The 24,764-nt window shown below is 38.4% G+C and overlaps 2 protein-coding genes and 2 long non-coding RNA genes across 4 annotated transcripts in view; 1 reads left to right on the top strand and 3 right to left on the bottom strand.

Annotated features, from left to right (window-relative positions):
- The first annotated feature begins 345 nt into the window (after positions 1–345).
- Positions 346–24,764, top strand: part of Lar (tyrosine-protein phosphatase Lar) — a 424,567-nt gene continuing 400,148 nt past the window's right edge. The window contains exon 1 of the mRNA XM_069052710.1: positions 346–393. The gene's annotated coding sequence lies outside the window, so the exon portion shown is untranslated. The remainder of the gene's footprint in view (positions 394–24,764) is intronic.
- On the bottom strand, positions 13,411–19,632 carry LOC138130235 (mucin-2-like). Its single transcript, XM_069046698.1, has 2 exons — positions 19,587–19,632; positions 13,411–19,535 (listed from the first exon to the last, which is right to left on the bottom strand). The coding sequence occupies exons 1-2, from the start codon at positions 19,630–19,632 to the stop codon at positions 13,462–13,464; spliced, it is 6,120 nt and encodes a 2,039-aa protein (XP_068902799.1). The 3' UTR covers positions 13,411–13,461.
- On the bottom strand, positions 20,568–21,099 carry LOC138122152 (uncharacterized). The gene is made up of 3 exons (XR_011156363.1): positions 20,996–21,099; positions 20,709–20,946; positions 20,568–20,654 (listed from the first exon to the last, which is right to left on the bottom strand). It is a non-coding gene; the product is annotated as an uncharacterized lncRNA (long non-coding RNA).
- On the bottom strand, positions 23,609–24,167 carry LOC138141422 (uncharacterized). The gene is made up of 3 exons (XR_011163151.1): positions 24,036–24,167; positions 23,748–23,979; positions 23,609–23,693 (listed from the first exon to the last, which is right to left on the bottom strand). It is a non-coding gene; the product is annotated as an uncharacterized lncRNA (long non-coding RNA).

Genomic DNA, 24,764 nt, shown 5'->3' with positions numbered 1-24,764 from the left:
GCTTGGCCACAGTGCTCGGTAATCGGTGCAGCGACTCACTGGAGTAATAAACTGCGTGATCTTCACGTGATTCGGGGGATGGTTTTCTATTGGGTAAAGGGCGCGCGTTGAGGAGTACGGTGCAGCTCAATGCACGCAGCCGAAATATGTAAAATATTTTACAAATTAAAATAGTAAATTATGCATTTTAAGTGGAGATTATTCGCGCATGTGAAGTTTGTACGACGAGGCCTTTCTGAATTTGAGTACTGTTGTGAGAACGATTATATTTATCATACGGGGTGTTTGTTATTTACTTACAATTACGAGGGAGGTCGTACATAACAGGCTGTGTTGTTTCAGGTCGACCATGGCATCGAGGAGGCGCCTGGTGTGAGTTTCCACGGCAAATCGGTGAGTATTAAACGTAATTGTTGAATATATCTTCCGGGTGCGGTTCAACGCGGTGAACCCCAAATATGTTTGAATTTATGCGGAGCGGAGCCATCCTCCGGTGCATCAACAAAGTGTTTTGACGTGTTCCGATTTGGTGCAATTCCCCCAAGTCGTCCCGCTCCGGGTCATAAATCAGGCTGTTTTAGACTTGTCTCCGTTTTTATTGTTTCCTTGTTTTTTCTTGTGCTCTTCATATTGCGACAGGTCTATCGAGTGGCCCGCTCGGGCGGCGCTCACCTTGCCGGATTCCCAGCGCGTTTCACCCTAATGAAAAAAATTCCCACGGATTTTTCCGGGGCCGCTCCGAACAACATTCAGCGCCGGATTGAAAGCGACGTTCCATCGCTTCGACAAAGTTTTTTATTAGCCGAAACGTTCCCCGATGTAAATACGGCTTAAGGCTGTAAATCTGCATTACATTACGAACAATATTTGCTCATCCCGAGATCACTTTTATCTCCCGGCCATTGTTGGCGGCGCTTCTGAAAGTGATAAACATGTTTCGAAGTGGGAGACGTCGCTCTGAAACAATGCAGCCCTTCGGCGTGTTTGTACGTTAATTCTTGTGTGCCCTTTCAACATTAAGTTTCTATTTCCATCGCGAGGTCGCGCCAGTGATAAACGTTCCCAGATAGGAAGCGAAAGGCGAGATTAAAATCTCCACTCGACGTGTACTTCGGGGGTGCACTGGCACCGGCACATGTTGATTTTCTGCAGGGAGTCGATTGAGACGTGAGCGCCCCCGCCGCCGGGATGCAGATGACGGAGGTGTGATAGGCGGCGGAGGCTAATGTGACGATCAGGGATGGAAAACATACCCGGCGCTGGAAACAAATTAAGATAAAATCAAACACACGCGTGTATAAGGGGTTGCCATCGCAGATAGGGATAAGACAAAGTGTTATTGCCTTGCGGGGGTGGAACGCGCGCTGGCGGCGCTAACCGGTCTCGACACACGGCAAAGGGTTGAGATCGGTCAATATTACCACTTTTTTTTGTACCTCAAACATGTGGAAAACTTCCGAATCAAGTCCTGTTAATTTAAGCCCTGTCCGGTGATTAATACCCCAGTAAAAAATCAGGGTTGGAGACAAACTGATTCATGAATTTTAGCGGTGGAACTTGCCGGGAAAGGGTTGCATAAATATGAAATAATTTTTTTCTTGTTGCGGTCGGAGAAGCCATAGCGGCGGCAGAAGTTGTTGAAATTCTTAAAATTCTCGCAGGCAACGAGGGTGTGAATAATTTATAACTTTTTAAATTATTGCCACGAGTTAAACTTTTTTTGCATAATTGCTAATTACAAAGCAAATTTTATGTTTATTTAGCGTTTCATTAATTATAAATAATGATTTAGGACGTTGACAATACGTGCTTGTTCACAATTAATTGAGTAGCCATTTATTTGAATAACGATTTAAAGGTCGAAAAATGAATGGATCATTACTTTAGAGGCGTATCCGTAAAATGATTCCGTTACGTTATAGCTACTGATCTTATCAGTTTTAAAGTAATGACGTTGACGCATTAGGGGTCATTGTGTTTCTGTTTATCAAACGGGAGAGTTTTGTAGACATTTTATTGCAATATCTCAAATCTCAGAGGATTGGTTAATGCGGCAATGGAAAAAATCTTAATTGGAACCTTTGATACCTAAGGTGTTGCTTATTTTGTTATCGATACATTTTTAAAGTACCACAAGTTTATCAAACAAAACCCTTGTGCTATTTTTATAACAAATAAAGGGTCTCTACTATTACGGCGTAAAAATATATTAAAATGTTTTATCTACGACAGTGTGGTATATCCTAATTATCCCACGCATTACGAATAGATAATGATTTAGTTTACCACTGCCCTTGCGGTAATATATGTTTTACCACACGCCTTGCGGTAAAGTAAATAAGGAAAAATCTAAAACTGTTTATGTACAGTTCCTAAGATGTTGTTCCGATTTTGTCTTTGACTGTGAATTGAATTTTTACTAGAATAAGAAATATGGTGATTTAAAAAAAATTTGGCTGGTCGTAAATGAAACAAAACACGCGGAACAGTGCAGTATTCTCGTCTTACAGCCTCGTTGTGCAAACTTCACATGCGTGAGATAATAACGTCTATATCTCACTTGTTGGGTAAATAACTATTAATTGTATTTTGCTTTTTAATTTACTTTTCACGTTTTTTTTTTGTTCTTCTATTATGTATGTATATTATATTCGTTCTACTTAGCCTCAAATTCAAATAACATAAAATGAAAATAACTTGGCGGTTTGCTGACCTTGTATTCTAAAATAATGAATAATTCTACAGCAATGAATTTGCTTAAAACTGTTTAAGTCTCGGTGTGAAAAGGTTGCATAAATAAAATATAAATTCACTTGTTTCTTGTGCCTTACTAGTGGTGCCAAAATCTCCTTAATTAATAAAAAAAATCACCAGATTAAACCGTGTGATTGAATAATTTAGGTACTTTTTAAATTATCGCGAATAATCCAATTAAAAAAAATATTTATTATTTTATTTCGTATTCGACCCTTGGTGCTGACTGCTGTACATTTGGAATGCAAAATTTTGAATAATTTATAACGCTATTTTTTCTTCTGTTTTAAATTATCATGAATTTTTCTTCCGAAATTTTAAACAAATTTGTGATCGTCGCTATTTATACGTGCGTATTTTTAAATGTATTTATTGATTTATTCATCGTACATTGTATTTATGTTTTATGAAATCACAATGCAAACACCGACGTTGGTTTAATATTATTTGTTGCGCAAGCATAATGATCCAGTTAATAATATATTGAAAATAATCTGTTCTATTTACATCATATCAGCTAGCCACATGTAATGACGTAAAATTAATATTTGTACAGGGTGTTATTGAAAGTTGTACAGATATTTTAACCACGAGCTACTGGCTTCATGTAGAACTCGGAAAAAACATCTAAAAAATTCTGTCAAAAAATAAAATGACTTATTTTTTGAGTTACAATTTTTTTTAATTGCTTTTAGTCTTCTACGTTGTCAAACAACCTCGCAGGTAAAATTTCGGCACATTTTAAAAATACACCCTGTATATTATTTTTTATAAAACGTTTTAAAGCATATTTCCTATAGGTTACTTCGCATTGGCGTACATTTTATAAAACATGATATACAGGGTGTATTTTTAAAATGTGCCGAAATTTTACCTACGAGGTTGTAGGACAATGTAGAAAACTAAATAAATGTCATTTTATTTTTTGACAGAATTTTTTAAATATTTTTTTCGAGTTCTACTCGTGGTTAAAATATCTGTACAACTTTCAATAACACCCTGTATAAAATACAAAATTTTCAGATTCATTACAACACATTACATTATATGGTTATTTTTTTCAGTTTGATAAGTATGAATTACAATCTTTTTTTTCAATATTATTTTTTAATTTCGCGCAATAATTCTATTTCCTCCTCCTGACAATCTTCCTCGACCCCACCTTCTTTTTCTAGATTAGGTAAATGTTCGTCTCGAATCAATACCCCTCGTTCGCCCTTAATTCGGCAAATTCCCCCAACAGCCGCCTCCCTGTCAGGTTAATAGTTATTCGAGGGGGTGCGCTGATTCTCCCCGCTCCCTTTTTCCACCCCGTTGGAAAAAAATCTCCGATAACCGCCCGTCCGGGACCGCCATCGGCCGTCATTAGTCGGCTCTCGTGACTCGCTCAAACGTCGAGAATTTCCGAAATGAGCGAAAAGAGACTTTTCGCTCCGAACCCCCTTCCGAATTCATTTATCACCCGAGCAACGCCGCTAATAATTCCGGGGGCGGCAGGCCCAAAGGGGCCGCGAGCCCGGTCCTGCATCGGCTCATTCCGTATGCATAAAATCGAGCCGGGAACGTTTATTATCCCGTCGAAAGATCGCAGATAGGGGCGACTAATGGGCGGATTATGTGTTGCGTACGGACCATGCAACGCAACAAACCACCTTCCGGCGTAAAGACGCACGTCGCTACGTAGTGGCCGATAAAAATCGTAAGACATACATCAACGACGGTTCGGACGGACGAGAGCGCCCCCGACGACGACATAAAACGGGAAAAGATTGCCTAACTGACACTAGAGAAGTGAGAGTTTACGACTACGGCGGAAAGTTTACGAATTTGTTCGACATTTACATAATAATGATTTTTTTTGGAAGTGTGCGAGCTGGGGGATTTGCATACGCAATAAGGAGTGCGCCGCAAACTTCTCAATACGTTCTGATTTATATGTTTCGTGTTTTCGCAACTTCCGACACAATTTTTACGCGATTCGTGACGCGCACGGTGTGTAAAAGGCGGCTTAACGCACTGTATTACGTTTGTTACCACCGACGTAGAAAACGTCCAGTGACAGACCGACGGATGAATTATTTGAGAATAAGTCCGTCAATTGTTAAAATAAAAATGTAGATCTCAGCAATAATAAAAAGATACGAGTACCTACCCGTCCCAGCACAAGAATCTTTGTTCTTCATGGGTGAGAGCTGGAGATATATTTTTTAAATTTATGACAAAAAATGATTATTTCTGTTGGAGGTGGACCCTTTCTTCCACTACGTGCAATACTTTGGAGTAGTTAGTTTTGGTCCTATATTGTTTAAGAACTCATACCGGGACAGTTTTTTAACTCTGAACATAGTCCATACTTATTCCCTATGTTCAATTTTAAAAAACACAGATCAATGCATTGTGAGTTGCTATGCAACCAACTATACCGAACACCAGAGATTTTGAAATAATGTTAAAAATTGTTCCGATTGATGGAATTGGTCTATCATGTGTTGCATTGGAAATGTCACGCACATTTCTAATGCTCTAATTGGCATAGAATAACTGCATTATGTGTATTTCTTCTTCAAATAACTTGACCTTTTTTTAAACTGTCAAGTACTTATTTTCGTTACCTTGGTTACGTGATAACATACATTATTGACCTGTGTTTTTTAAAACTGAACATAGGGAATAAGTATGGGCTATGTTCAATGTTAAAAAAATGTCCCGGTATATCTTATACATACATGAAAATGTAGTTTTCCGAAAGGAATAGATTCAAGAAAAATAAAATGTTTAAACAAAAAACTCGTTATTTCAGAACTTCAGGTTATTTTATTCAATTTGTTGAAACAAAGAGTCTTTATGATCTACGATATTTTAGTGCTAATCACAATACTGAGGTGCTGTAAAAAATAATAAAATACCATACGAGAGAAATTTACGACCAACTCTAGAGATTATTTTATCTTGTAGAATTCTCGAGTTTCTGTCGTCGACTGAAATTTATTTATACATTCTCACAAAAAAAAACCTAAATCATTTCGACGAGGTAATAATATTAATAGAGATGTAATTCAACATCTAATATTTATTATTAACGCAATAAAAAAATAAATTGTAAACATAATCAGACAAATTGATTCAAGGGTTGTTTATGATACAATTTTGTTGACGTAAACGCAAGAAGCTCTCAAAGAATTTTTTTACGCAGTTATCTGAGACACTAAAACAACTAAAAAACGATAATGAAAACCGTCTATTTTCTTATGAAAAATATGTTCAAGCATTCGAAAATCGCATCTTTGTGTATCTCTATAGCAAGATGGTCGTTCAACGTTAAAAAGTAAACTTTAGACTTTAGTAGACTTTGCTAATTCAACGTTAAAAAGTAAACTTTTGACTTTAGTAGACTTTGCTAATTGAACCTTCAAGTACTAATAATATTGCAACAAGAGAACTACCAAGTACTGGTGCCTTAAAGTTTGAAAATTGTCATTTTACTGTAACTGCATCAAAAGAAAATAAATGAGTTATTTTTTTGTGTGATTCGCTTGAAGATAAAATAGTATATGTATATCATTCAGAGTATAGAAGGTCTTTTTATGCTTCGCCCAGTTGCTGACCTCGACTTCGTGTTGGTCTTCGTTCCCTGGACCTAGCACAAAAAGACTCACTTCTACACTTAAAGATATAATCTGCTATTGTATTTATTTACTTCCTCACCAGAAAATGTTTCAGTTTTATTCGTAGTTAAAAAAATTCTAAAACTACCTTTTTTACACTTATGAATAATAATAATTCGACGATTGCGCTATACTTTATATATGTTAATTAATTTACACCTCTACGTTGACTTTATCGTGCAAAATCGCTAAGAGTTGTTTGCTTGGGTAACGTTCAGCCGGCAAGAACTGCAACTCCTCCCGGCTCATAATTCGCAGCGTATTTTCGCATTTGATGTTTATTTATAATTAAATTCGGTAGTTCGCCCGTGAATTATTGACGATGAATTACCACCCCTTCTCGTAAATATGGGTTGCTAATTTCTAACGGAAACAAAATAAATATTTTATTTCGTCGGTCATGTGTGACGAGTTTATTTAATCAAGCGACCGAGAGCGCTCACGCAATTTCTCAAAGTTAAATTTTTTCACCTAGTCCAACATCGAAAAAACCGATGTCGCATTTGAGTTTGGACAACTTTCCGGGCACCAAGATCCAAATTTAATGAAAAGATAACACGACGGACGAATTTCCTCCGAATTACTTTCGTTGTTTATGGAGTCTGATTAAGGCGACAACAGCTCCATCATCCCGACGACAAATCTATTCCGTTCGTCTTCCGTAATCCCAAAACGTGAAGAAGCGGTATTTAGCGCGGCAGAGCGGCGGTTTTATTTTAAATTTTCGTCCGGAGTGGAACCGAGCGGAAGGACTTCCTTTCCGGGCGCACTCGGCTGGGCAAGACATTTTTAAGAGCGCCAAACATTTTCAATATTTCTGTGTCATTTCCGCGAAAAAATCCGACAAAGCCGAGGATCTAATTCTTTTTGTTTGCGCGTTTTAAGTTGGCGGGGAAATACTTGCGCGTTTATGCAACCAGCAATACACGTCTCGTTATACCCATTGTCCTCGGACCAATTATGCGGAGCGTCGCGACGCGTCCTGCGACGTCGTCGCTAATTGAATTCGCGAATTTATTGTCAGTTTTTGAAAACAACACTTAATAATCGTCGATGAATGTATAAGAAAATTGCTTCAAGAGCGTTGCCTAATTCCGTTAAAACAATGCCGGGGAGGCTCCAGTGCGGCATTAAAATTGAGTTAAATTCCTATTAAACGTCTTGAAGATTGCTCCGGAATCGGTTTAGTATCTTTGCTTTCAAATTACAAGCAAACAGTTTGAAAATAATCGTAAATTAGGCATTGTAAGAGTCGTTATTGCGGTCGTAAAATAATTTCGAAATTGTAACGCGACGCCGTCGACGTTTCTCTCTTCAGGAATTTAGGGGCTGTTGGTGTTTTTCAATGTGGGGATCGATCGTAATCCGCAAGTTTTGAGATCGTGCGGGTCTCGGTGGCGGTCCTATTTAATACGTCGGATTGGCGGTATTGTGCCCTCGTTATTCCGTCCGGGGCTCCCCCGGTTTTGTTTGTAGCCGACGAACGTGTCTGCAAATTGCGATTTCGCCGCCGAATCCTCCGTTATTAATTACTGGCGTCTTGACGGAACTTTATCAGTTCATTCGATGAGAATGATGGGAATAATATTTCATCGCAGGCGACATCCGGCGTGCGTTGCCGCGATTACACGGCGCAATTTACAAAGAAAAAGAAGATAATGCGGCGAGCGTGGCGACATCTGACGCGAGGAGCGAATGAGGCGCGATTTTTAAATAGTTGTCGCGCTGGAATCCCCTGTGATGTAGGGTTCTAAGTGTAGCTGGTGGCGCCGCCCGCGAGCGCCGCTGGAAGTTTTCGGGTGGAATTCTTCGCGTCGGCGAAATCCTGGCATACTTGCCTTCTCGGAGACGATCCATTTATAACCGGCCCCGGGATTAACAAAACTTTAATTACTTTCGACTCGACGGATTCATCAATCAAAAAGTCGCCGCCGCCCGTCCGACGTATTGTTTCCGTGTCGATAGTTGTTGTTTGAGTTGAGCGTAAGTGTATGCAAATGGACGGGTGGTCCTGTGCAATTTGTATATTAATCTACGTCAATTCCCTGTATCAGACCGTTATCTCTTGCGCCAGACAGATGCTCATTTGGGAGCGGGCTCTGGGGACCACTAGCTGACTACCGGCGGCTAAATCAACCATTAAGTTGGCCGACAAGCAACCGCATTCAAACGCCATTCACAATAATTCCCACCCTTGAAAGGTATTGTTTTAATCCGGGGATGCACCGCACGTGGGACCAGTCACGGCTTCCAGACGGTGCATTGTGGGAGGTGGCGGCGGAACGTCTGCACAAAATCAACTCGGCGGCGGACAGGGAAAAGTGAGAAACGGTTCTTTCATTTAAAATGAAAAATGCATCTTTCACAGTTTCGCCAACTCTACGTACATTTCCGTCCCGGATTTTTTACTATTTCTTTAAATGATTGTTTTAAAAATCAACACAACAATCACTTTCTCTCAATCTGGAGTGATGGGTCTTTCGTCTTCGAGGCTCGATGACACCACCCCCTTTCGCGACACAGGTGCGGATTCGGAATAGTTTTAGGAGTGTGTTTTTTTAAATTATGTAAACTGGCTGCTTTGAAGTGGAAATACTGTTTCCGCTTTTCTACTGAGCATTGTTAATTATTAACTAGCACTGAAGACACGCAATACGTCTCTGTGAAACGACTTACCGGACGTTACTGACCTCAACTTTTTTCCCATGGTTGCCAGAAGTATATAACTCAAGTATTTGCTAGACGCTCGTTGTAAAATATAAACAAATATAACAAAGACAAGACTGATGAGAACGACGCAGAACAGAATGGTTAAATGTTTCGTTGTTAATAACCAATGGAAATTCAATTCTTAAGTAGAAAATGACACAAGAAACGTCTGACATTTTAACGAAATAAAATTAGGTCAGAAAATATTTTTAATTTTTGTAGTGCATTTTCCCGATTCCCCCTCCACGGAATATGACAATATGAAATTGGGAAAAGCTTACTACGTAACCTGTGTAACTCCGGAGAATAATTGATTACCTACAAAAATTACTTTACACTGTTAACAGAATTAGAATGTCGCCTACGCCTACACTAAATATATATATTTATTTGAAGGCCCGATAGATTGAGAGTTGTAAACATTATTATCTTGTTTCTTGTATAATTTCAGGTGAATTAAATTACGGATTCGTTAATTAATTATTTATGAAATTAATTTAAACTTTTCAGAATCACCGACGCTTCAGTTCCGCCTCAGCTGTTAAACGAATATTTTAAATTATTATTTGCTTGGTTTCAGTTCTAGTTTTTAGTTCTCCTATTATTTAGTAATTATGTGGCTTAGTTAATGACTGAAACAAGCATCTAGACGTGAACATTACTTTAGTAACAAGCTCGTAGCAAATGTAGAGTGACCAGGTTGTGATAGAAAATTCTTTTTCTTCTAAAAAAATACTTAAGAACCCTTGATGTTACTGCTTTTTAGTTTACCCTAGTTGAAAGAATATTTTTTCGCTTAAATTTGTTTCAATTCTAGAAAAAAACAGAAAGAAACAAACAATGCAGTAATATAAATAAGTAATATGGATATTACATAAATTATACTATTATGAATGATAGCACTTGGAGAAATCAGGAAAAACGGGCTCGTGATAGCTAAAATACGAAATAAATACTTTGATTTCAACTATTTAAATATCTTGATAATTCCGTCTTTTGTAGTTCCATATTTTGTTGTAGTTGTACTACCTTTTAATTTGACATATTTAAATCCAATGCTCTTTTTAAAAAATCAATCAAGGGCTTGGATTTTTCTGTCGAGAAATCGATATTAAAATCTCCACTCATAATCTGACTGTTTCTCGCTCGCTCGGCTAAACTGGGCTTCCCCGAACTCACTAGAATGAGCCTTTCACCTCGGAGCGTGTGACGTGAGGCGTGACGGTGAAACTAATTCACTGCCCGGGAATAATGTCGCGGTGCGCCTTAAGAACTTTTCACTTCAAAACCCTTTAAATAAAATGTTCGCAGGGTTGAGTAATAATTATTATTTTTGAAACAAGTCGCATAACTCGTAGATAATTGGACAGCATTACCGTTACCGTAAAGTTGCCCATTATTTTGTTGAAAAATACTTTCAGACATAATCACCACTGTCAAATGAAATGGTTTTCTCCACTTTTCTAAGTGTTTAACTAGGAAATTGATGAAGCAGTTTACAAGCCATTCACTTAGGTATTCAAATCGTCCCTCTTTTACCATTTAAGTATAAGTAAACTTCTATCAAGTATCTCTGACATGAGTGGCAAAACAACAGCGACTTTTCAACAAATTTCCGACTTGAAGCAATCAAGCAATTTATTTTGTTTCATGGCTAGTTGCAATATTAATTATTTTTTATTTATCCATGTTACTTATTCGCTCATTGCATATTAAAATTAAATTAATTTTTTTAAGATGATTGGAATTTGTCAATTCGTTGATGGATGTAATTGATATTTTCAATGACCGTCTCGTTTTTCTTTGCTTCACTTCACTTTCGTTATTAATTTAAAAAAAAAAAACTGACCACAGAATTTTTGACGTAAATTAAATAAAAAATTATCAAAAACGATTTGAAAAAAACAATACGTGGGTCTTTTAAAAAATTCCAAACTGTTCGTTAAAGGTCGAGGCGTTTTATCTCATCCTGGAACAGATGGAAGTTGGTGCTAAATCAGGCGAGTGAGGCGGATGATTTTTTCTTTGTTGGACTTGATTCTTTTTTGTTCTTTTTTCTTTTGCACGGCTAATTCTTGAGTTAGGGCATGAAATTTTTGCTTCTTGTGAGAGGCCTGCCTCGTTGACAGTGTTACAAATCTGGTAATCTTTGAGGACAAGATTCTGTATTTTGTAATTAATGATTGTGGAAGTAGTAGTGTGATAAACTGTCAAATGAGAAATGACCCTGGTAGCAGTTTATTTTAGATGTTGCATTTTTCTGTGAGAAATATGATAAGCGCAGTCACGGAATGCATATTCATGTGCAGAATTGATTGGTTTTGCAAGATTTAGATTTAGATGGGCATTAATGACAACTTGATAGTTTCCGGTGTTGTGGTAATCCATAGAAATAACCACGAGCGTTCAGTTCGTTACGAAATCATTTCCATGTTTATGGCTTAATCATGAAGTGAAACGTGTCGTGCGTACGTCGTAAAGAACAAAGAAAAAATTGCCTTTCAAGAACGTGATCAATTCGATCTTATTCCATTACGAGCACAATACCTTGAAGGAAAACCTTCCGGACCTGAAACGTCGAAAAGCGGCAACAATAACGTAATTTTTTCCGGCGGTGCGATTACTGTGTACAAAACGGATCTAATTAAATCAAACGTTTTCGTTGATTTTAAATTAAATAAGAGCACACCGTGTTCATGTTGTTATTAAGTTTTCAGTCGGAATGGCTTTGTCGGCGGTCTTTTGGCAAAGAACGGAAAAAGCCTCACGGGATTTATTATTATATCGTCAAAAAGAACATTCATCAAGCTGAATGCGCTGAATAAACACGCCCGAAAAAGAAAGGAAACTCCGGGCCAGGTATTAATAATAATTTGGTCGGTCTTTATTGGCCGCTACGTCTGGACGAGGAAAAAAATTGACCAATAGTTCTAATGGCGGGATTAAATATTAAGGATCCAATCAAGGGCCTTTGATTAGCAACAGTCGACAATATCCCATCGGAGCGTCCACCATTAATGTCAGGAGCTTTCAAATTGTCGTAGGCGAAGCTTCACGATCGATATGAAACATAGACAGGACGGAATTATTTATTTCCCCCAACACATTCGATTACTTTTGTAATTCTTTCTAGTTCACATGGAACGTTATTGAATTATGGAAGGAATCACACCGAACAATCTTTCCGGTAAAAGCTGGTCGGCTCCGGGGAGGGCAAGGAGTGGGACAAGGACGAAATAAAGAGTTCGTTGACGCGATTCGCTTCGGAAAAGCGAAGCCAGATCGATAATTTATTGGGGGAATTCTGTACATACTTGTTTCACTTTTTGCATAATTAGCCCGGAACTTCCTAGCCGGAAATGTAAATTAATATTGATCGGGCATCTCTGAGGGAACCGACAGACGAAAAAACGTCGAAAGAATTATTCATCATTTTCATTCGAACGCAATTTCGTCACAGTAGTCAATGTCTGATCACGCAGAATCGATTACGTTTGAGTTGTGACCGAATTTTAAAGGAAGCTCCACGACGGTTCTGTCGGGTTCAGGTCTGGCTCTTAATTGGCTCGAATTTTAAGATCAGTATGTTGCACACGTGAATTTATTTTTGTTTCCACGATCGTTCAGTTGGATTCAGGTCCGGTTGATTGGTGGTCAGATGTTTGAACAAGTCTTAACATGCAAGTTCTGGATCCACTCCAGGCCATTCATTGCAGATTTCTAATAAATCCCCGGAAGCTTTAAGTGGTTGGCCACTATGGAGATCGTATCGTGTAAACCTCTTCTAATAGCTCCGAAACAAGCACTGATCCAGTTAAACGTCTGTTTATTCTGGCTTACAGCATAAATCGATCTTGAATTGGAGTTGTTATTCGCTTCGCCATCTGTGCTTTTCTCGTACGTTTACTGCTCTTTTAATAACAGTTCGCCGGTCTAGTAAAATGTGCGACTTCAAAGAGAGACACGTTGCAACAATAAGTGTTAGAATGCAACTGTATTAAACTCTGGCACTGTTTGTGTTTGGTGTCTATTTCTTTAAAGGGTGTTCGATGTTTGAGATAAGCAATTTAGATGAGTCGCTCTAAAACGGTGTTAACAGAGTTTCTGATTCAGCTTGTAAACTGGCGTCGAGAGTTGTGTTGTAATTAATATCGTAATAAATTACTCCAGGCGATCGCGAAGAGAATAAGGTCGTGAAGTCTTTGTAATATTGTCTTAATGCTACTGCTTGTCAATATAGTCACTATAGAAATGAGTCAAGAAAGTGTAATATCAATGTTATTAATAATGTTTATTTTGTTACAAGTAATATTGCGATGTTGGTTTCATTGTGTTACAGTGGTACAGTGTTACACAGACATGGACTGTACCATGAGGAAGGATAAGTGTTCACTTCAGTTCCATTGGAATCGATGGAAATGTGTACCGTAGCACCATCTTTCTCAACACTTGGATATTTGGAAACGATTATAACAGCAGAACCATTGAAGTTCTCAATGTCGATATGCTCTCCAAAAAGTAGATTCCACAATTCCTCAGTATCGATGAGCTCTATATTTGAAGGGGTGATATCCTTTGGAGTAGAAGGGGACAAGTCTGTTGTAGGTTGTCTGGTAGGTACAGGTACCCATATGCCAGGACTGAATAAATCCACAGGTGTTGACTGGTCGGTTGTTGGTTCATCGTTACCTTGTTGTGTTGTCTCTGATGGAACAGAGTCAGTCACTGTAGAAATATAGTTATCAGAAGGTGGTACAGTTGTTGTTTCATCAGCTATGGTACTTGGTGTAGATACGTCGCTCTGACTGTTTGTTGTTGGTCGCGTAGGATCAGTATCCGGTGCTCCAGAAGTAGTAGTCACTGTAGAAATATAGTTATCAGAAGGTGGTACAGTTGTTGTTTCATCAGCTATGGTACTTGGTGTAGATACGTCGCTCTGACTGTTTGTTGTTGGTCGCGTAGGATCAGTATCCGGTGCTCCAGAAGCAGTAGTCACTGTAGAAATATAGTTATCAGAAGGTGGTACAGTTGTTGTTTCATCAGCTATGGTACTTGGTGTAGATACGTCGCTCTGACTGTTTGTTGTTGGTCGCGTAGGATCAGTATCCGGTGCTCCAGAAGTAGTAGTCACTGTAGAAATATAGTTATCAGAAGGTGGTACAGTTGTTGTTTCATCAGCTATGGTACTTGGTGTAGATACGTCGCTCTGACTGTTTGTTGTTGGTCGCGTAGGATCAGTATCCGGTGCTCCAGAAGTAGTAGTCACTGTAGAAATATAGTTATCAGAAGGTGGTACAGTTGTTGTTTCATCAGCTATGGTACTTGGTGTAGATACGTCGCTCTGACTGTTTGTTGTTGGTCGCGTAGGATCAGTATCCGGTGCTCCAGAAGTAGATACATCGGAAGTGGTGACGGGTGGTTCTGTAGAAGTGTTAGTTGTAGCGGGAGTACTTTGATTGTCCTTCACTTTTTCAGTTGTGGAAACAGTATCAACAGTCGTTGGTTCTTCAGAAACAACGATTTCTTTCATGGTCATAGGAGTGATAACAGTAATTCTATCAATGCTGTCGCCAACGCTGTGTTCCGGAGTTAAAGTTAAACTGCCGTCTACACAAATCGTTCGTTGAGCCAGTAATATTATTTGTTGTCTGTTCAAATAGGAATTTTCAAGATTGTCTATTAAGATAGTACCTCTGATTCTTCCTAAATACTGTCCATTATTAACTTCCAAATAAATCGTCGCTTTGCCATTAATGCGTTGAATGAAATCGATTATCTGCTGGCACAATTCTTCGTATGATTTGGTGGTGTCAAACTCCAGACTTATGTTGCCAGAGTCCGGCACTGTAGGAACATAATTATCAGAAGGTGGTACAGTTGTTTCATCAGATATGGTACTTGATGTAGATACGTCGCTCTGACTGTTTGTTGTTGGTCGCGCAGGATCAGTATCAGGTGCTCCAGAAGTAGATACATCGGAAGTGGTGACGGGTGGTTCTGTAGAAGTGTTAGTTGTAGCGGGAGTACTTTGGTTGTCCTTCGCTTTCTCAGTTGTGGAAACAGTATCAACAGTCGTTGGTTCTTCAGAAACAACGATTTCATCCATGGTCAGAGGAGTGATAACAGTAATTCTATCAATTCTGTCGCCAACGCTGTGTTCCGGAGTTAAAGTTAAACTGCCGTCTACACAAAGCGTTTGCTTAGCCAGTAATATTATTTGTTGTCTATTCAAATAGGAATTTCCGAGATTGTCTATTAAGATAGTACCTCTGATTCTTCCTAAATATTGTCCATTATTAACTTCCAAATAAATCGTCGCTTTACCATTAATACGTTGAATGAAATCGATTATCTGCAGGCACAGTTCTTCGTATGATTTGGTCGTGTCAAACTCCAGACTGATTGTGTTACCAGAGGCCGGCACTGTAGGAACATAATTATCAGAAGGTGATACAGTTGTTTCATCAGATATGGTACTTGATGTAGATACGTCGCTTTGACTGTTTGTTGTTGGTCGCGCAGGATCAGTATCAGGTGCTCCAGAAGTAGATACATCGGAAGTGGTGACGGGTGGTTCTGTAGAAGTGTTAGTTGTAGCGGGAGTACTTTGGTTGTCCTTCGTTTTCTCAGTTGTGGATACAGTATCAACAGTCGTTGGTTCTTCAGAAACAACGATTTCATCTACGGTCAGAGGAGTGATAACAGTAATTCTATCAATTCTGTCGCCAACGCTATGTTCCGGAGTTAAAGCTAAACTGCCGTCTACACAAAGCGTTCGTTGAGCCAGTAATATTATTTGTTGTCTGTTCAAATAGGAATTTTCGAAATTGTCTATTAAGATAGTACCTCTGATTCTTCCTAAATACTGTCCATTATTAACTTCCAAATAAATCGTCGCTTTACCATTAATACGTTGAATGAAATCGATTATCTGCTGGCATAATTCTTCGTATGATTTGGTGGTGTCAAATTCCAGACTTATGTTGTCAGAGTCGATCACAATAGGAACATAATTGTCAGAAGGTGGTACAGTTGTTGTTTCATCAGCTATGGTACTTGATGTAGATACGTCGCTCTGACTGTTTGTTGTTGGTATCGTAGCCTCAGTATCAGGTGCTTCAGAGGTAGATACATCGGAAGTGGTAACTGGTGATTCTGTAGAATTGTCAGTTGCAGCGGGAGTACTTTGATAGTCAGGATTTGTTATTGGTTCTGTTGGATGTACGTTTGTAACTCGAGTATTTTTAGAGCCAGAAGTTGTTTCGGTGTTTATAGTACTTGGTGTAGACGTGCTGCTGTAATGTTCCTCAGTGGTACTGTCAGTATAAGTTGTTTGTTGTGTAAAACCAACACTAGGCTTTGGAGGAATCTCTGGTTCAGAAGTGATAGTAACACTTGTTGCTTGTTTATCGGTAGTAGGTGATTCTGTGTATATGTTGGTAGTAAGAGTGCTATTTTGATCATCCTTCGCTTCTTCAGTTGTGAAATTGGTGCCAGCAGTATTAGGTGATTCCGTAGGTTTTTCGATGGTAATAGTAGTACTTTGAGGATCTTCATCTTTTACTGCTTCAGTTGTGGAAACAGTGTAAATAGACGTTGGTAATGCAGTAACAGGTGTTTCCGGAGATTTTTCCGTGGTAACAGTAGTACTTTGAAGATCATCACCTTTTGCTGCTTCAGTTGTGGAAACAGTGTCAACAGAAGTTGGTACTGCAGTAACAGGTGATTCAGTAGATTTTTCAGCGATAACAGAGCTACTTTGATCATCCTTCACTTCTTCAGTTGTGCAATCGGTATCAGCAGTAGCCGGTGCTTCCGTAGATGTTCCTGTGGTAATAGTAGTACTTTGAGGATCATCACCTTTTGCTGCTACAGTTGTGGAAACAGTGTGAACAGACGTTGGTACTGCAGTAATAGGTGTTTCCGTAGATTTTTCGGTGGGAACAGTAGTACCTTGGGGATCTTCACCTTTTACTGCTTCAGTTGTGGAATCAGTGTCAACAGACGTTGGTACTGCAGTAACAGGTGTTTCCGTAGATTTTTCGGTGGGAATAGTAGTACTTTGAGGATCATCACCTTTTATTGCTTCAGTTGTGGAAACAGTGTCAACAAAAGTTGGTACTGCAGTAACAGGTGTTTCCTTAGATTTTTCAGCGGTAACAGTGGTACTTTGATCATCCTTCGCTTTTTCAGTTGTGGAAACAGGGTCAACAGACGTTGGTTCGTCAGGAACCATGAATACTTCCATGGTTGAAGGAGTGATAACAGTAATTTTTTCAATTTCACCGTTAATATTGTGTTTCGTCGTTAAAATTAAACTGCCGTCTACACAAATCATTTGCTTAGCCAGTAATATTATTTGTTGTTTGTTCAAAAAGGGATGTTTGAAATTGTCTATTAAGATAGTACCTCTAATTCTTCCTAAATACTGTCCATTATTAACTTTCAAATAAATCGTCGCTTCAGCATTAACACGTTGAATGAAATCGATTATCTTCAAGCACAATTCTTCGTATGATTTCGTCGTGTCAAACTCCAGACTGATTGTGTTGCCAAGGTCCTCATATTCGGGTTTTTCAAAACCAGGACTGATGTTTAACGGCGTTGACGGCTTCAGTGAATTTTTTGAGAAAGTCTTCCCAAAACCAAACACAAATTGGATTCCTTTTTGTATAATTTTTGTCAGGAAGGATTTTGATGATGTGTCTTGAAACTGCTCGTTATCAATTGGGAAGAGGAGTTGAGGATTATCACCTTTCACTTTTTCAGTTGTAGAAGCAGTATCAACAGACGTGGGTGCTGCAGTGACAGGCACTTCCGTAGATTTTTCTGTGGCAACGTTTGTAGTACTTTGATTGTCCTTTGATTTTTCAGTTGTGGAAACAGTGTCAACAGGCGTTGATTCTTCAGGAACCCTTAATTCTTCCCTGGCTGTAGGAGTGATAACAGTAATTCTTTCAATTTTGCCGCCAATGTTGTGTACCATCGTTAAAATTAAACTGCCGTCTACACAAATCGTCTGCTTAGCCAGTAATATTATTTGTTGTTTGTTCAAATATGAATGTTCGAAATTGTGTATTAAGATGGTACCTCTAATTCTTCCTAAATACTGTCCATCACTAACTTTCAAATAAATCGTCGCTTTAGCATTAATACGCTTAATGAAGTTGCTTATCTGCTGGCATAATTCTTCGTATGATTTGGTCGTGTCAAACTTCAGACTGATTATGTTGCCAAGGTCCGGATATTCCGGTTTTTCGAAACCAGGACTAATTAACGGCGTTGGTGGAAATCCTGGATTATCTGGTCTGACGTAATGGTTCATTCCTGGTTCAAAATTAGGGTATTGATTAGGAAACGGTTGATAATATCCTGGTTGCTGTTGAATCGGATTAAAATCTGATGGGTTTTGTCCAATATATTGGGTGTTGCTTGGAAATTGTTGTAATCCTGGACCATCTGGTCTGATGAACTGGTGTATCATTCCAGGTTGAAAATTAGGGTATTGATTATAAAGCACTTGATTCTGTCCCGTTTGCTGTTGAACTATATAATGATTTGATGGGTCGTATAGGCCGTATGTGTTCGGGTCTACTTGTTGAGCATCTGTTGCTGTGATAAAGTGACCTCCTGTGTGTTGAAAATTGTTTGTAAGTACTTGAGTTCCATTTGGAGTAAAGAGTACATAGACATGTCCTGGTGTCACTATTGTGACTGGAACTCTTTTTATTACTCCAGGATATGGTATGTTGGAGACCCCTATGTATTGCAAAAAAGTGTTTTCGGCAATATTCACTTCACCATTTTCTGAAGGCAATTGATTAAAATTAAGTGATGATGGGTCGGTCTGGATGTGTACTGTGTCGGAATCTGGATCTTGCTGTACAGTGACAGTTGGTCTTTTGTCGGAGGTAAAAGTTGATGGTACGTTTTCGACATAGACGGAGCTTGGGAATTGTTCTACTATTTGAGCTTGTCCGTAGGTTTCCAAATTAGGGGATTTGTCATTAACCATTTGGTAACCTGATCCAAATAAGTTATTAGTTGGCCGGTCGGTTTCGACTTGATAGAAGTCGTAGCCTGGCTGCTGTTGCATCATTGTAACAGGTGGTTCGTTGACATACTGGTAGCCCCGTATGGTTTCAATAGTTTGGGGTTGGTTAATGACCATTTGATAACTGTCTACGGACGATGGAATTAGATTAACAGCTGATGCACCGGGTCCAGTTATGTAACTAGAACTATAGTGTTTGACGTCTTCATTATTATATGCGTGTTGGTTGAAGATGTTCGGTTGCGTTCCGTAAGAAATCGGGTTTTGAACCCAACCACCAATGTCCAGTCTTTTTGGAGCCGAGTCCTTTGCTATCGACGAAGCGTCCGTTTCATCCTTCTCGATCGGTACCGCTGAAGAAAGTGCATTGCAGAATGTTGCCTAAATACGAAACTAGTACTTACCGCAGGCGACACAAATTAACAACAACACACTTACTGGAAGCTTCATGTTGTGGTGTGGATCTCTCTAACATTTCGCCTCCTTTTAAACAAATATCTTTTCGATTCGTGTTTCACGAAAATTACATATTTTTTTTTTAATAGATGACAGATATTTTTTACTGCTAGTCTCGTGGCTCACGCTGCGAGTATAATGTGTTTGATTTTAATTGTCTTGTGAATTTTACAACCGTACATTTAAATCTTAATCCTGCTGAAACAATAAAAAAATATTCGAATGGATACTCCATAAAGGAACAACTGCGATGGGATTGAGATGAAAAATTGATGAGAATTAGAAGGTCACGAAACTCTAAAACAAATCAAGGAAGGTAAATCTAGGTCTGTTTAAAATGTCATAGCAGGAGCATTTGAATCTGAATCTCAGTCTTTCCCCGAGTCTTTTTTTGCTTCATTCAGTGAAAGTTGAGCAATCCAGAAGTGTGGGGAAGAACGTGATTATTTTTCCTTTTAATCTGGATGCCTTGCATCCAGAAGGATTTCGAAAATGCAAGTCATGAGGCCAAGTCAGATGCTTTTGATGAATTATTTTTGCACCTCAGGTTAAAAGACAAGGTGCATGGTTGTGAAATTTTTGAAATTTTTTGTTTCGATGATGGTCTGCATCAAACGCAAACATGTACTGAATTGATTCTGTTTGGTGAATATTGTGTAAAAAAATTTTTTCGGCTTCCCTAACTGATAAACACACCTTTACCTTTCACTATACGTTAAGGTAGCTAATACAAAATAAATGTCGTATGGTATGTATTTTTCAGCGCTCAAAATAAACAGGCCCTCGGCTTCGCCTCAAGCCTGAAACCTAGTTTTCGGGCTGTAAAATACACCTACCGTACTCGAATGTAAATAACTATAAAATGTGTTTTTAAAACAAGACTTATTTCATCAGATTTTATTAGGTTTACAAAACAAAAACAAATAAGAGACGTTTTATGAAATTTTATTGGTCACGATTATAATAATTCTGTTACTGGAGTCTTCTTTGGACTTCATTACCATCGTTGAGGTTTACTGGAAAAATAAGTGCGTTAATAATGGCTTGTTTGGCCCTAACGACACACTTACATTTAAGGAAATGAATATCGCTTTGGATATTCGACATGTGGTTGTTGGTAATATCCTGACGAATATGGATATCCTTGGGAATATGGATATCCTGAGGCATACGGATATCCTGACCGCTGATTGTTGAAAACTACCGGCGGTGGTGGATCCGTGGGTACAAAGATATCGGCAACGTTCGATACGAAGTCTCTTAACACCTCACGTTTTGCTATCGGGTGATTTTCAGGTGTTGGGAGACCTGCGAAAAAACCCAAATAGAAAACTGCGTTTCGAAACTGTTCAACCACCTTCAATCAGACTGAAAACGAAGAAGAGAATAGTAACCGAGAATAGAGCCTTCATGGTGACCACGATTGGAACTGTCAAGCGAAAACATGTTGCAGATTTTTATATGGGATTTGGATCAATTTGAACAAGCATATGGGCGGTTCTTTAATTTTTAATTGTTTCTCTGATTCACCATGAAGGCAAATATTTATCGCGAACACAAGGCTGTCTCAATTGTTTTTTATTAGTCGAACCGAGTACAACACTTGGGTGTGTTTCCAATTTATAAGCGCAGTTTTGATTGATTTCCTTTTATAATTTGCATTGTGCTGAAGTTGTGTCGAATCGATAATCGCAAGATCTAACTATGTGCAATCGAACTAATTTGTGAAACGTACGTTGGGCGTTGAAATGACGCTATTAACAACATACTTCACTATCATCTCCCTGTCGGAATTTTTTGTGTTAATTTAATATATGCTCATAAGCAACTACATTTTGAAAGGTGCCAAGAGAGTCTAAAACAATACAAGAATCTGTGTACTTCTAATTCAGTTTAAAAGATGACAGCAGAATTGGAACCTGGATCTACTGAATCTCTTGCCACCGCGAGTGCTTTCCACAGATTCTGGTCCAGTCAAAATTATTGAGAAATGTTGAAGTTTAGAATAGAAGATTTAAATAAGATCTTGACGTCTTGCTCGGACACGAATGCTCAGTTAGTGCCCTCAACAGAATAAGATAATATGCTTCTCAAACGTTTTGGGATTCTTTGAGTCTTTCAGGTTAAAAGACATACAAATCTGCACCAAGTAGTCTCACGACAGTGGTCATATCTCAAAGTCTTCTAAACATATACCATATCGGATTTTATTGAAAACCACGATGTCTATATTTCTAGTCAATTCTTACTCCCGCTGATGCTTGGTGTAAAATACTTGTGGTAATAATTGTGTATTTGGTCTTAATACTCAACTAGTTTTGTGGATTGTAAAACTGTAAAAGCTGTATATTTTGTTGCGGTTGTTGGTACAAGTGTGTGATAATTATAGAGCGATCAGCAACGTTCTTTACTATGTCTTTAAACAACGGACGGTTTTCTTTCAAGTGGCTTGCTGGAAAACCTACCAAGAAAACTCAAATGGAAAGCTGCGTTTCTCAACTGTTCTCTCGAGAATGCATCAAGAAGAGTGAAGACCAAGAAAAGATTAGCAACCACGAATAGAGTTGTAGCAATTATTCGAATTCGAATTTCATGATGAGCAGTACAACGATTGTTTACAAAGTACTTTATTTTGAACTTGTGTCAAAGAAATAAAGACAAAAAGCTTTTCGATGACTTCGTTTATCGAATTACACACTGAATTGTAAGAATTGTATTAGCTACTGAAATGACAAACCTTAACGACATTTTTCACGATTACTAAGGTGTAAAGAACATTTTTTGGCGTTTAATTTAAAACATTACAGCAGCTGCACTTAAATATGAATCTAAAAGCAATTGGCATGTTGGGTGATTCCTACAGACTCTAATTAAGCAATCTAGAAGTGTAGGAGAGCAGATGATTGTTTGTTTTTAGCAATGTTTCGGTTATAGTGTACAGTTAATGTGTATAAAATACAACAAAACAATAGGTTTATCTTCAAGCGGACGAAAATCGCGGCTTTGTGTTTGTCTATAGAAACGGTTGAAGTGTTTTTTTTTGTAACCGGACTTGAAACACTTCAAATCCTTGGAGTTGAAATGTCCACAGGCGGCTCGACCGAGTAAATGTAAGGTTATTTGAAGCATTTCTCACGATTTATTTATCAATATCACGAAATATTTAATAATTAAATTATCTCTATTTAAAAAATCTTCTAAAAAAGTGAAATAAAGAAATTAGTACCCAGTGCCACTGTGGTGTAACACGAGTCGCCCAGGTGCATTGATGACACATGTTAAAATCAAAAATGACAAGATGGCCGTTCAACGTTAACTTTGGACTTTAGTAGATTTACTAATATTATTGAACCTTCAAGTACTAATAATATTGCGTCAAGAGAACTAGGAATTACTGGTGCCTTAAAATAAATTGTTAGTTTGAAAATTGTAACTGCAACAAAACAAAATAAATAAGTTCATGTCCGATTTTTTTTTGTGATCCTGGATCCACTTGAAGATAAAATAGTATACGAGTATGTCATTCAGAGTAGAAGGAAGGTCTTTTTGTGCTTCGCCCAGTTGCCTCCCTGGACTTCGTCTCGGTCTTCAACTTCGAAGCTTAGCACAAAAAGACTACTCTCAATGATAAAATCTACCATTTTCCCAGGTATTCATATTTGGAGCTGTAGCTCATGATTTGTAAGACTTAGATAATTTCTCATCCCGACATTGCTTCATGTTCTATTGCTCAAGAAGCAAGATATCTCTTGGATGCTTCTTTACAACACCTGGTTATGGTCCCGATTTAATAACATGTGATTTTTTCGTTTGTCTGATTAAAGAACAAGAACATTTCAGGAATTTTTGTTTTCTACAGTTGAATCCACGGAATCCATAAATTTATCGAATTGATTTGTAAATACCGTGATGTTTTTTATTTCTTTATTTGATTAGAGTGCGGAAACTTTTCAAAATAAAGGACAGAAAAGGCGTTTTATTGATTTTTATTGGTCACGATTGCAGTAATTGTTATTCAACTCTTGTTTCGACTTCCTTGCCGTAATTGACGTTTGCTGCAAAAACATGTGCGTTAATGTTCCCGTATTTGACCTTGATGATTCACTTACATTTATGGAAATCAGTATCGGTACGGATATTGTCCATATTGCCCATATGCCCCGTATTGTCCATATTGTGGTTGTTGATAATACGACGGGGGATAGGCTGGAACTGGAGCTGGAGCTGGGGCTTGCGTGTTGAAAACTACCGGTGGTGGAGGATCGGTGGGCACAAAGATGTCGGCAACGTTCTCTACAAAGTCTCTAATCACCGAACGTTTTTCTCTCGCATGGTCTTCAGCTGCGAAGAAAATCTAGATAGAGAATCACGTTTCGAAACACTTCTGACAAATTTACCCCCAATAAGACTGAATACGAAGAAAAGAACAGCAATTGGAAACAGAGCTTTCATGGTGGCCACAATTATGACTGTCATTCTGCGAAATATTCCAGGTTTTTATACCTGTTTTAGATAATGCGAAAAATGCACATGGGCGGTTCGATAAATTTTATACCTCCAGTAATTGATCGCAATGTAAATATTCATCAGACACGGCCACTTTCATTGTTTTGGATTAATTCTTTTTAACTGTTTTGAATTTGTGTCGAATTTATAATCATAACACTTTATGTTAGACCCACTTTATTCCGTAATCCGCTGATTGCAGATTGAAGAAGAACAATTGTAAAATCTATCTCGCAGATTGAAATCATCGAATTTAACACAAATTTAAGAGGAAAACGGTACAGTGTGTGTTTCTCCCATTTGCTAATCCAGTCTAGGAAAGAGAAACATTTCTTCACTTTGGGTGCGTTGCTTTGGGGCATCAATTCACACAACACAACAAAGAAAAATGCAATTGCACACTGCAATTCGCGGCTCAAAATTTAGATGATTTTGTCTCACGGTGTATGTCTTCATTTTACTTTGGAGACCACAAGACTAAAATCATTGCGACATGCTTTCTGCGTCAACTGGTGTTTCCGGGCTGAAAACCGGAAACATTACATCGACCTTGAAACCCTAAGGATGTTATTGAGTCTTTGTGTAGTCCCGATCTGACACGTTATGAATTCGTTTTGCGC

This window comes from Tenebrio molitor, chromosome 1 (genome assembly GCF_963966145.1).
Source record: "Tenebrio molitor chromosome 1, icTenMoli1.1, whole genome shotgun sequence".
NCBI classification, from domain to species: Eukaryota; Metazoa; Arthropoda; class Insecta; order Coleoptera; family Tenebrionidae; genus Tenebrio; species Tenebrio molitor.
The sequence above is the reverse complement of the archived record's forward strand: the minus strand, read 5'-3'. Positions and strand labels throughout refer to the sequence as shown.

What these genes read in the sequence shown, in the direction of transcription:
- LOC138130235 (XM_069046698.1), bottom strand. Translation starts at nt 19,632, where the DNA reads ATGAAGCTTCCAGTAAGTGTGTTGTTGTTAATTTGTGTCGCCTGCG. An exon ending in GTTAATTTGTGTCGCCTGCG is followed by an intron (nt 19,536 to 19,586) that starts GTAAGTACTAGT and finishes CACTTTCTTCAG; the next exon opens with CGGTACCGATCGAGAAGGAT.